Source organism: Stegodyphus dumicola, chromosome X1, assembly GCF_044657685.1.
Source record: "Stegodyphus dumicola isolate Sdum_Otavi_A_Nest chromosome X1, ASM4465768v1".
NCBI lineage: Eukaryota > Metazoa > Arthropoda > Arachnida > Araneae > Eresidae > Stegodyphus > Stegodyphus dumicola.
Window position 1 is genome coordinate 235,386,275 of NC_140780.1, and position 13,583 is coordinate 235,399,857.

The following is a 13,583-nucleotide window of genomic DNA, read 5'->3' on the forward strand; positions in this document are numbered from 1 at the left end:
CAAGGGGGCAGTGAATGGACACAAAACAACTGCTCAAAGGCAGTACTCAAAAATCATTCATTGTAGCTTCTTTGAGTAGCCCCTAGACAAAATGCTGGCAAATTCCGCATTCACGTAATGATGCATAACACTCAAAACTTGCATGGGGAATGAGGATTTACCCCAGCAGAATGTTTTTATTTACAACTAAACAGCACCCTTTATCACCTCAATATGCCATTTCTGAATACCATTCCATTCCGAAAAATCTTAATTTGATTTCATTTGTATTTTTTAATCACTTTGTATAGTTGTAATCAAACAAGCATTTTAAGATAAAATTTGACTTAAAACAGACACATGTGCACATTTTTGTTATGTAGGATGTCAAAGATATTAAAACACATACATTTATAGGCATTTATTATGCATATATAAATGTATATATATATATATATATGTATATATCACTGAGGAAAAAAGTTTGACTGAAAGTAACATAAGAAGTATCAAACTCCACTTCTTATGAATGCAAAATATGTAGCCTCTGACAGATTTATAAAAATAGATTTATATAAATAGAAGAATGTCCAAATCTGTACCAATCAATGTGGATGCCAGTAGAACACCAAAATTTATAATAACAATTTTTAATTAATACACAGGCATACACAGCCAGCCATCTACCAAGCAGTCTTTTTAATGAAGCTCTTTTTTATTAATAAAAAGTGTTCTATGAAAAGGTAATGTCCGGCAACACTCTGTTGCTAAAAAAAATCTATTTGATATTGCCAAAGGCTATAACTTTCAGTGATATATTATGTGGGACTTTATAAAGAAAGTTTATTACCCAGAAGCATTTTCAAAATTTATAGACAAATTCGAGGAAAAAGGCAACAGAACTGATACACAGCAACAATTTGAAAACTGCTTGGTAAATTGCTTAAGTCGTCTCATAGTTTTTCATATTAAAACTAATTTTTATGTCACCTCAGAAGACTCCACACAGCATACAATATGTATTACATGTGGGGTTCAGAGCACAGGTATCCAAACTCTGACATTCTGAGAAAAGCTCATTCATTAAAAATATAGAGAACAGCAAGATATTTTTATTGATTTTATAATTATTACACACTTGGATCTATTAAATTACACAGAAAATATTTGTTCTGCGTAAACAACATAAAAAAACAATATTAGTACAAAGAATAGAACTTCTAGTTTGCCCACTGAGCTTGTAGACAAAAACCACAGTTATACCAAGTTATTCAGCTTGACATAAAGTACCAACAAAATTTCTTTTGTTTTTTTATGAGATGCCTGATGCTGTGAGTCTTAGAATAGATTACCACTAGAGTTTGAAGGTCTACCTCGCTTAAGCTTATGAAAATCCACCTTATGAAATATGTCATCTGAACCATATTTTCTTATAAAATTTCCAGAAATGCACTGCTTTCAAATCACATCCAACTTTTAGTCATTACAATTAAAGTTCACTGCTGGCTCTTCTATTACACCATAAAATAAAATACAGCATCTGAGAGGTATTTATAGGAAGTTCAAATGATGCATTTTACTCATACTTAACTCTCGTTATGAATGTACTACTTTATAATATTTGCTCTGGGGGGTGAAGAGGACAGATTCTCTGCTCAAACATAACAATAAACACACTTAACTTCACTTTGAGGAAAAACAGTAGATCATATGTGCTCTGAACCCCTCAATTTCAGAATATTAATTTTGCGCTCTCATAATTAATGGTGAAAAATGGTACTTTCAGGAGAGAAGTATACATAAAAACATTTAGTGTTTAATATATTAATGTCCTAAGAGTTAATGAAACGAAAATCAAATCAATGTAAATAAACCTATTCAAAGCTCAGCTACATATTTAGCTTATAAAGAAAGGTTTCAACGACAAAATTATTGGCTTAACAATTCCAGCAAAAGTTAGATTTACAGAACCATTAATAACATCTAATGAAGATAATCCAGTGTTCAAGATAACATTAAAGTGACAAATTGAACATTTCCTCCAAATACATTATAAAATGTAGTAACAGAACATTTTCTCCAAATAATCCAAATAAATTATAAAATGTAGCAAACATTTTTATATTTAACAAAAGAGTGACTAAAAGTACACATATACAATGCACATATGTATTATAAATATTGTACATATTTGTGAAATGTATGATGGTTTAGTAACAACTAAATTGAGCTTTAATACTGTACTTAAAATAAATTCAGAATAATCAGTTTGTTGATCTAAACAAATTGATATGATTTTCTAAATCTCTTTAAATTGCATTTGCACAGTAATCATCTTGGAATATTACTTAGATTTTATTTTATATTTTCCTTCAATTAATTATATGGCTCTGCATGATTTGAAGTCCAGTAATGTAAAAAAAGTTTTGAATGTTGACAGCAAAAGAATAGACTAGTATCATTTATATCAATAACATTTTTCAAAATAATTTTCTTCTAAACAAATAAATGAAGAAATTTTAACACTTTGCATCACAGAATAAATAAATGGTACGCTTACTTAATTACGGATAAACAATTTATAAGAGATAGAAACTGAGGATTAAAAAAACATTTTAGAAAAAAATTAAAAATCTTCCCACTAAATTTTCTTGAAAAATATAAAAAATACACAGAAAACATTACGTTTTAATTTATCTTGTATAAATATATGCAAATTAAACTTAGGGCTTTACAAATTACTAAGAAAGCACATGAAATTAATGTCTCTAAGTAGATACACACTTACAGCTCTCAAAGCTAATAAAAATTGAAACTTAACATGATTCATAAATTTGTTTCTATAAAGAAACAAACCTCATTTTTTGTGAGCAATTATGTGTTTTTATAAATAAACAGATATTGATATACAAATAGCAGTAACTTGTTATCGAAAATTATCTGTACAATTGTTAATACTAATATTTATATTTTCAAAAGAAAATACAGTTAACATTAATAGCTTCAAACTATTCTTCACGTGACATCATATCCACTGTCATTTGCATCATCACCAAGCATTTTAGAAGCAAGAGACAGCCTGGAATCATCTGCTGATTCAAATGAAAAACTACTTGGTTGTCTAGATTGGGTACCTTGCCCTGAAGACTGAGATGTACATGATACAGATGAACTCGGAAGTGCTATGCAACTTAAAGGTCTGGTATTATTACTAGATAGTTGAGTTTTAGAAACTTGATGAAAAGGCATAATACTCCCACAAACAGGATTACAATTCTTTGTACGTATTCTAACAGAGTCAACAGTGTCAAGTAAATTCTTTGCATCCATTGCAAGAATATGAGCAGCAGATAACATTCCTTTGCGATATTCACCATCAAGTGTAGTCCTAGAGTATTTCTGAGCCTGCTGCATTGCAGTAACTAAGGAGGCCATATCTTTGCTTAATACTTCCTGTGCCATTTGTATCTGAAAAGAAAATATCCAATGTAAAAACACAAAGAAAATGTATGCAAAACTAGTTATAAATTAAAAATAAATACATTTACCACACAAAAGGATAACATTTATATTTATACAATACGCATCAATATATGATATATTTAATCAATTGATAAAACAGATAGACCAATAATTTTTTTAAGAGGAATAAGAATTTCATGCATCAGCTATGCAGTCTGCACTCCATATTTCTATACAAATTCAATGTGAAAATTGTCTATAATACGGGAAAAACTCTGCATAAAACAAAAGCCTTTAGAATTTCCTGTGGCCAATCTCTTAATGTTGCATCCTATGCTATTTTTAAAATGTTCTAAGCATAAAAGTTCTAATTTATGGCTTCCAAAACATTTATATCAAATATCTATGGTTAACTCAATGTCCTACTCTGCATCTATAAATCCCATTTTTTGATCTGATTAATCACTTGAGGGAGAGAGAAGATATAGACTTAAAATAATGATGTGTAAAATGTATAACCAGATAATAAATTCATTTGAATCTTACTAATGTATTAAATTAAAAAATAATTTCTATGCATTTAATTTCACATTTGAGGTAAAATCTTTAAAAACAGAAACGTAAAAGCTTCTAGAGTGCAAGCATGTAATTATAAACAGGAAAACTTGTTGAAGCTACTCAAAACAAGCCCACAAATTTTATCATGGCAAGGAGTGCAAGACTGCCTATCATTGGCATGAGCCTTGAGCACTATACAGGTGGCAGAATGATTGCTCAATTCTGCCCAATTTTGAAGGACGGTACTTCAGGGGATGAGTCAGACAGACTTCTACCTCTCTTACCCTTCCACAAAATCACTCAAGAGGGCTTTGGCTCAGCATATAATTTTGAGTGCCCCCATGCTGCATAGGCACTACAGCATAGTGGTCAGAATCACTACCTACTACTATGACAGGGTGGCATAGTTAATAAAGCAATAACACAGCATTTATAATATTATATACCATTTCTTTCCTTCCATTTTGTGACTGCAATGATAAATGTGCTTTGCCAATAGCATGTTTTATATTTTGCAATCTATTTAGTTAATGTACTGTAATTTTTGACACTTCTAATTAATTTTAGAATTAATCCAACGAACTGCCAAACATATAAAATTTTTATGTGCACTCTGTTACATACACATATAAAATATACTTAATATTCTTACATTTATGGATAAAAGAGATCTTTCAACCCAGAAGGTGGCTGCTTTATAAACACTGCGCAGTTATACATACTTTATTGCAGTATAAATTTACAGCTAATCACAGACGCTAAGTGTTACTGCTCGTTGCATTTGTTATTTTGTTTCTTTGCTTAATCTAATGTTATAGAGCTGAAAAGCAGTGAAACAGACAATTCACATTAACAGTAATAATACCAACTATAACAAAATGAAAGAAAGAAAGTTGTTCTATTATATTTACACATTACCCTATCCAGAAATATGAAATATTTGAATATTTTGACATCATAATAATCAGGCCTGAATTTATATAGCATATTGCATAATCTCAGTCTCCTATTTCATGGACCGTTTGTTTGTAACACATAAGCTGTAACTGTTTGTAACACGTAAGATGCAGTTGCAATGTTCACATATACAATTTAAATTTAACATGTAAGGCCTAAATGCAGGGGAATTTCATGGCTTCTCGCATGTTTTATATTCAATGTAATTCACACCCCTTTCAAAGATTTTATTAAAGTATGAGAAAGCAAAGAGAATGGATATTTTATTAGTAACCTGCAATTCAAATAAATTGTTCTACAGTCCATTTATATTCGACACAGAACTCTGGGGTTTTCTAGTATCTTTTCATTTAAAATGATTTAATAACAGTGAATATTTTTAAAATCCATTCCATGCTTTATCATTTTAAATACATTCTTAAAAAATTTAACAAAACTAAATAACTAAACAGAGACTACATAAAAAGTTTTACAGACATCTGCAGCAGATTAAGACCATTCAGGTAAAATAAAATTTACTGAAAAAATTATGTTGAAAATGACTAAAACTGGGAAAAAAGAAATTTATGCAATTTAAGTTTCAAGTTAAAAAATTAAAAACCAGGAGATTTAATAACAATCGTGTGATCAGGAGATATGATGAAAAACCGAGAGCATCCCAGTAAAACGACAAGAGTTGTCAGCTATAAAATAAGAACAGGTCCTTCTGCAGCATGTTTGGCAGGATCAAAGAAGTAAAATTTATTGGTAAGAAACTTCTATCAGTAAATGCTTATTAATGATGTTAAAATTGATACATTATTAACCTGTTTCAAAGCTTCTCCCACCTAAACTTACTTTTTAACTTGCAGATCACATCTATTTTTTTTATTCACACACAATATTTTTTGCCATTTCTCGATTCAGTTTCTAGAATTGACAAAAACACTAAATGTGGGCTTGTGTTGAAATTTGAAAATAATAGGCCAAAAATTCTTTACAAAAGGAAATTTTATAAAGAGTTAAGTCTTTGTACAAGCAGGACAATGAAAGAAAATACATACCTCTCTGTGAGACCAAATAGGAAAAGATTTTATGATTCCATCAACAGCAGCCAACAGATTTCTTAAATCCAGGCCAACTTGCTGTAAAAAATTGAACTATTTAGTAGAAGAAAATGTTGTAACACATTTTAAAAGCATGTTAGTTAAACGGCAGAAAAATTCAATTGAATGTGGCAGAGTTTCTTTAATATAATTCAGTCAGACTCTCAATGACGAAAAAAAAAAATAAATATTGGAAAAAGCATTGGTTTTATTTCCTGTCAAAATCAGCCAAATGATGTGATGGAGTAAGTCCTCTTTACATTAAGAAAATAGTATTTTTTTAAGAGATTACTGGATGCATTAAAGCATGAGATAATTTTATTCAAGTTTGTAAAAATTACCCATGAAACATCAGTGGGTAAATTAAACTTCCTTGAAGCATTTCAGACTCACAGAAATTGAACTTCTAGCAAGGTTGATATATTTACACATAAATGGAGAGATGCAGTCCATGAGACCCCCATTCAATTTAAATTAAAATAAAACTTTCTAATAAAAATATGAATAGGAAATTCCCCTTATATATTCTATACAGCTTTCTTATGCCTTTACTGAATATTATCCCAAGGGAAAAATCCATAAAAATCTGTTATTTTTTCTAATCTTTTTCTTCTTGTCATATATGATGAAAATATTCAAAGATAAAAAGAAATCCTTACGTAAATAATAATAATAAAACACAATGGGTTATTTTGAACTGTTTTTGCATGGTGCTATTTCAGTTCTAAATCTTGTGCACATTCATAACACAATTTACATATGCATTCTAAAGACACAAGTTTCCTACAATAAATGCATATTTATGTTGCTTTTTGTTTCTTTATTTGGACATACATAACATGTTTTCCTCACTTCCAGTTTGTTTTCTTCTGGGCTTTTTAATATCTCCCACACCTCTGCATCACTTGCTAAAATTAATTTTACCATCATGCACAATTCTTCATTTATTCTTAGACTTTTTCCTTATTATTATTTGGCGAATTTTCTTATATTTTCAAATTTTACATTTTAGAATGCCATGCAATATTTCATCTGTAAAGAGCAAATCCCAAACAGTTTTGGGATTTGCTTTTTCTCCTAATTGTCCATATGAAAGCAATCCTTCCTGGACATTGAATGATACTGTACGCAGAAATTCTAACAGCTTGTTTCAGTTCAAGAGATGACTATTTAAAATGATTTTATTCCCAGTAAGACTTTTTATTGAAAATGGTTCAAGCAAGCTTCATAAAATAATACTGCATGGTAGTCAAATATGCATATAATCCAATAGCCTTCTATACAATGCTATTTCTTTTACTCTAGATCATAATAATCAAGTGAGAAAAAGTGTGTGAAATAATTTTAACAAAAGAAAAACAATTTTTTGTTGGTATCTTAAATGAAAAAAAAAAAAGTTTTAAATGAAAATATACAATTTGATATATAGATCTAAAAGTTTCATTTATTATAATTACTCATGCCACAATATTTCCAATGCTTTCTATGCAAGCAAAAATTCATATATACATGATTACAATTTTTAATAATTGATCTTTCTAAATAATTCATAGACTCCATAGTGAAATGTTACAAAAAGCATTAAAATGAGCATTGTGATCACACTATTTAAACAAGGCAAAGTCACATTAAATTTTATGCATGGAAATGAAAGTTTTCATTCAACAAGAGGATCCAGATATATAAGGAATTACATAACAAACAAAAGTAAAAAAATAAATACACTAATGAAAACTTTTATTTCTGATCAGTGAAATACCAAAATTAAGAAGTCAATACTTTTATCTATCTGGCAGATGAGATAAAGATTAATAACAACAGCATGTTTACTATAATGGTAAACAGACCTTTACTAAATCTAAATAATCAGCTAATCTTCCTTGCTGGACACCTTGAGATAAATTCATCACTGCTCGCACCACATCTGTTGTATGCTCATAAACATGATCACCAGAACGATTTAATACCACTGTAGGACTTTGTTCATGCTACATTAAAAGAGAAAAAATCATAAGTATAATAATTTAAGTAATAAAAAAATGCTAACAAAACAAAAAAAGTGAGGATCATTACTTGAATAAACTTTCTGCACGTTTTCATTGCATTGAAATACTTTGCATGTTTCCAATAACTGGAGATCTAATAAATCATAGATTTATTACTTTTCTTGCTTCAGAAAAAAGGCATTTAATTGAATAAACTTCTAGTTCAGTTGTATTAAGAAGCTGAGATATTTTCACAAACATACAATTTTACTAATATAACATACACCATGCACAGAACCCAAACTAGAAGTGATAAAATACTCTTTAGCAAATGTGTGAGATAATAAATATGACAAATATCAAATTTCCTTGTTTGCATTTCAACAGATTCCAAATTATTATTAACTCTTTCTTTAAAAAGGCCTATTCTAGTCTATTTGTTAATATTCTCGAAAAGGCAAATCCATGAAATGAATATGATTATGCTATTTGAATGAAACTTGCAGATACAGTGTACACAGATCCCCCCCCCAAAAAAGGGGACAGTTCTATTTATCCCGTTCTACTGGGCCGATTGACAAAATTCAAATTGCGTTCTTCATGTCTCGAAAGCGCGACTTAAGATATATATTAGATTTATATATAGCACTATTCTACCATAGGTATTTTGCCACAAAATCGGACTTTTTCTGTAATAACATACCAATTTTTTTACATATTTCGATTCTACGACTCAAATTATGCCTAAATATGAAATTCTGTAAAATTTGGGGCGAAATTTACAGAGAAATTCACAAATTTATGTGGCACTTTTTTCAGTTTGCGCCAAGAATAGTTCACTTAGCGAACTTCTTAATATGTGGCAACCTAGTTTCTTTTCCCGTGAGCGGAAAAGAAACTAGGTTGCCAAAAGTCACAATCATTCCTTTTTTCAAATAATATTCTTTATATTTTGCTTTAAATTATAATTATTATTTTAAGTTTTTTTTTTTCGAATTTCATTATAGTTGATTAAGTTGCATGGCTTCTTTTGAATAACTGTTTTAAAAATTTCTATTTACCTATTCAAACTGGGTAAATAAAGGTGCATCATTTTTTTTTTTTTTTTTATTTTTTTTTTTTTCAAATAGTTTTCTTTATATATTTTTTGGTCATAGTTATTATTTTAGGTAATTTTTAAATTTTTAGACTTTTATTTTAATTGTTTGTGTTGCATTGTCTCTTCAGATAATTGTTTTAAAATTTTCTATTTATTCATTCGAAGTGAGCATTTTAAATATATTTATTAATATAAATTTTCCAGGATTTTATTTTATATAATTGAATTGCGTTTCTTTCAGAACAACACTTTGTGTCCCAGACTACGATGCATCTGAAAACCGAATATATTAAAAGAGAAAATACAGTTAAGCACAGTTAACACGCCTTTCAATGTTCCATTTACAAAAGATATATAAATGAGAAAGATGTATAACTGACATTTTAACTTAGGATAACTTGCATATATTGCTTTAACTAGCTGCAGAGACATTAGGTTTTTTTTTGGGAAGTAGACGGAATGAAAAATGAGCAATGCCTTTACTGGGAATCAAAGCACGGACCTCTCGAATACCCACAGAGCATGCAGACCACTACACCACGAAGCGGCGGGAGTAATACTTTATGTCACTGGATATAATCATATTGTATCATAAACATAATATATAGTAGGATATGTGGCCTTGACAACATTTGTTGTTCCAATTTTTTCAGGAACCTAACAGTGGATTTTGATGTGTGCCTGCTTGCTTTGTTTTGATGCAGTTCTACTCACTGATGGCACTGTGGGGAAAAAGAAGGTACTTCATATTTGAAAATTGGGTATAAAGTATGTTCCTGACAATATGTGGAGTTGATCTGAACATTTTTCTTCATTCCCTTCATTTTCAATTTGTTGTTATATGAAAAACCAGCAACAATCATAAATCCATTTGAAAAAAAAAAAAAAAAATAGATTCTTTGAAACATGTTTAAGAATTTTTTTCTCCTCTTTGATGATACATAAATGGATCTCTACACACCCAAGATTCTTCTAATGTGATATTTTTTCATTTTTATTTAGATAAATGTTTCTCATAAAGAATTCTGCAGCATGTTTTGCGATAGATTGTGTAGAAAAAGGAAGCACATTACAGTTTTCCCCCTTTTTAAGATTCAAATCAGCATTAATTACTTTGTTTACAGGTGAAATTTATAATTTTAATGATTTTGGAACTGTCCTTTGACTTGGCGGATTTTTTTTTGACATTAAAGATCTTACCTTAGCAACATTTGAAACATTCTGTCTTTTCCTAGGATGCGTATTTGGAACAATTTTTCCACTTGAAGACAAAATTTGACTTCTTTCTTGTTCACAATATTACCTATTGTAGCTTTAAATATCAGAAAACCATGGCTTTCACAACTTTTTTTAATAACTAGTGACAAGCAATTGTCTTTGGAAAGAGCACACAGACAAGCTTCCAGCCACTGCTTCTTTAAAAGGTCCATTTCATATGAAAAAACTGGCAAGTAGTAAACAATAATTTATGCTTTCCAAAACATAGTTGTAATTAAAAAAACAAACTTTCGAGTGAAGGATATTTTTTATAGCAAAAAAAAAAAAAAAAAAGTCTAAAAAATGTGTGAACAGCCTCTGTAACAAGAAAAATGGGGATTTAGATGAAAAAATGTTTTTCACTTACATTTGACGGCTTAGATGCATCTGTTATGTCATTAGGCTCTGGATGGGCAGATGTTTCTGAAAGTACATAGAAAGATTTAAATAAATAAATAAACAGAAATTAGACTTTAATGCAGAATAAAAATGACTACAATAGAAATTAAATACTTCTCACAAATGAAAATTTTAAGTATGGTAAAAGCAGTTTCAAATCGGAGAAAAATTATAGAATTTATAGAAATTTATTTCATATTTCACAGTGTCATGAAGAAAATAGAACATAATTTGTTTTACACAAGGACCTATAAAAACTCGCACTGATTGCTGAAAATGCACAAGATTAATAAACAAACATGCCATTAGATTCAATACCTTTAAATTCTAGACAGAAAAAATAATCTGCATCTACATTTAGGTGATGAAATTACCCAGTTTGATAGCCTTCAATTAGAGATAAACTAATGACCAATTAATTACTGGTCACTCAACAACTTGAAAGAAATTAATTACTGCAAACAGCATAGGTATAGGCTGGGTATATATAAAACTTTTATCTATTCAGTACATGCAAACTTCATTTGGCTGATTTACTGCTCAAGCAATGCTGCAATGACTGGAATTTTTTACCAGTAAAAGGTGAAGCGATACAAGATATAATGCCACCAAGTTTGTCAGAAATTTACACTTTAAAATGGTAAGTGATTAGGAGCACATCAGACAATAGTTACTATACGAGTATAATACAACCATTATGTCATAGCAGCTTGCTGCAACATTCGTCAAATGCGTGGGAAGGATGAAGTTGGAAACTGCATTTGTCACTGATGGTTTTGGAAATACTCAGGTAGAGATAAAAAGCATAAAGGTTAACCACATTTTGGACATCCATCAGTATGTCCTGAAGAGTTAAAGGCAAGCCATAATTAATGGCTAACATGCAATCATCTTAAGAAGTATCAAAAACATTTCTGATGCACAAAAGCTCACACAGGAAATACCAAACAAAAGTCTGACTCACATGCAACAATCCAAGCAGCAACAAAAACATTGCTAGTACACAAAAGAGCACACATGAAATAACAAATATAGAGCAAACAAAGGACTCTTATTTTGCATAAAGTTCAATATTAAATGTTCCATTTGTTGTATTAGCTGGTTATGGCCATGCACATGAGAATTGTCCACTTTATGTGAGGGACATTTTCATGAATTAAGAAAAACAGAACAATACTAATATTACATATTAGGAGAACTACAAAAATGACCACGCAACCAGCCATTTGCTAGGATCTTAATTACCAATGTTCAGTAGTCATATCTACTCAGCCAATGATATGATAATGTCACATGTAACATTAATTTATATTTTGATATTCATTATTTAACATTGTTTTTTAAAAAATCATTCATTGTTTTGGAACACACAGTTCTGCGGACACTGTTGGATATGAGACTGTGTAGCAGAGCAGATGTCCCACTCATATGGGTCTGCTGAGCAAGCATCACTGTCAATTATGCCTACAGTAGGCCCAGCAACATTCATGTTTGTGGCCACATACACAACTGGTGGATCACTTTTTTTTTTTAAGTTTTACATGGGAATATAAATTTCTTTGGCCACCAAATCACTTTGCTCCATTGGTTCCAAGTTACAAATGTATTACTCGTAAAAATCTACAAAGTCCGAAAATTGCAGAAAAAATATTCATTTTGTTTCCTTACAAAATGGTGTTCAAAGTATATCAACATGTGCTGCATTGTTCTCGAAAGTATAAAGAGTTGTTCAAAAGTATATCAACTGATATAAAATACCATGTTGTGTCCTATACATAATAAGCTCCAGTTATTTTTTCAAACTTTACGAATTAAAAATATACTTAGGTCATGCAGTAGTAATGCTCATATAATTTACGCTTCTTTTGCATGTTGGCAGTAGATGCATTAAAAGCAAATCATTATGTTCCATTTCCAGTCCCAGGTTTTTTGAGAAATGCTAGTGCTATATGACCATTTAATAGTATAAAAAATGCAGTTATTTATTACATATAGGGCATATAATACATTCTTCAGTTTTTATTAAAACTGTTTACAGAAAATATAAATTACTTTTAATAGGATAAATTAAGAGAATAAATGAGAAAAAGTACAAAAATATCAAATCATAATTAAAAGTAAACAATTTTGCTAATGACCGCCCAGTGGCGAAGTGGCTAGCACATTGTGCAGCTGCACCACAGGTCTGGGGTTCAATCCTCGGGCCGGGCAAGGTTGACTCAGCCTTTCATATCTTGAATGGGTCGATAAAATGAGTACCAAGTTTGCTTGAGGAATAAACATCGTAGGGAGGGTGTCCAGCGACAAGCTAACCACTTGTCCAGGGCATAACGCTGATGCTCTCAAGGTCAAGAAAGCAGATTTTGCAGATCGTGGCCCACTAGGGCTGTTGCGCCACTGAATTTTTTTTCCGTTTTCAATTGTGTTAGTACAGTAAAACTATGCAATAAACAAAATAATTCAGTTTGCTTTTAAAACTACATAACAATACTCAGAATATAAAACATTAATATGCACTAATGACAAACCTATTTCTTAAAACAATATCCTCATCATTTTCTGGAAGAAGTGAATGATTTATAAAATTATTTCAGAATTTTCTTTATGTGCTTTGCTATTAAAAACAATTCTTAAATACTGTATTTAGCAACTTGAATATCTTAATGGGTTTTGTGCGTTCCACCCAGTTTAGCACAGAAAATAAAAGACAAAAGACTTATCTTTTAATTCCTTAAGTGGTTATGAAAATATGCAAGTCTGGTATTTATAATCTAACGTTTGTTAAAAATCAACAATATAAAG

At 30.1% G+C, this 13,583-nt stretch overlaps 1 protein-coding gene across 6 annotated transcripts in view; it reads right to left on the reverse strand.

Moving 5' to 3' along the window:
• Positions 1-385: 385 nt before the first annotated feature.
• LOC118192492 (focal adhesion kinase 1-like) overlaps positions 386-13,583 on the reverse strand; it is a 194,109-nt gene continuing 180,911 nt past the window's right edge. For 5 of the 6 annotated variants that reach the window (XM_035363485.2, XM_035363484.2, XM_035363489.2 and 2 more), the window contains 5 exons: positions 10,750-10,805; positions 8,115-8,180; positions 7,889-8,029; positions 6,000-6,080; positions 386-3,447 (listed from right to left, as the gene is read on the reverse strand). In XM_035363485.2, coding sequence (XP_035219376.1) covers positions 2,995-3,447; positions 6,000-6,080; positions 7,889-8,029; positions 8,115-8,180; positions 10,750-10,805 — 797 coding nt within the window. In that variant the 3' untranslated portion in view covers positions 386-2,994. The remainder of the gene's footprint in view (positions 3,448-5,999; positions 6,081-7,888; positions 8,030-8,114; positions 8,181-10,749; positions 10,806-13,583) is intronic. The other variant, XM_035363487.2, reaches the window with a different exon arrangement.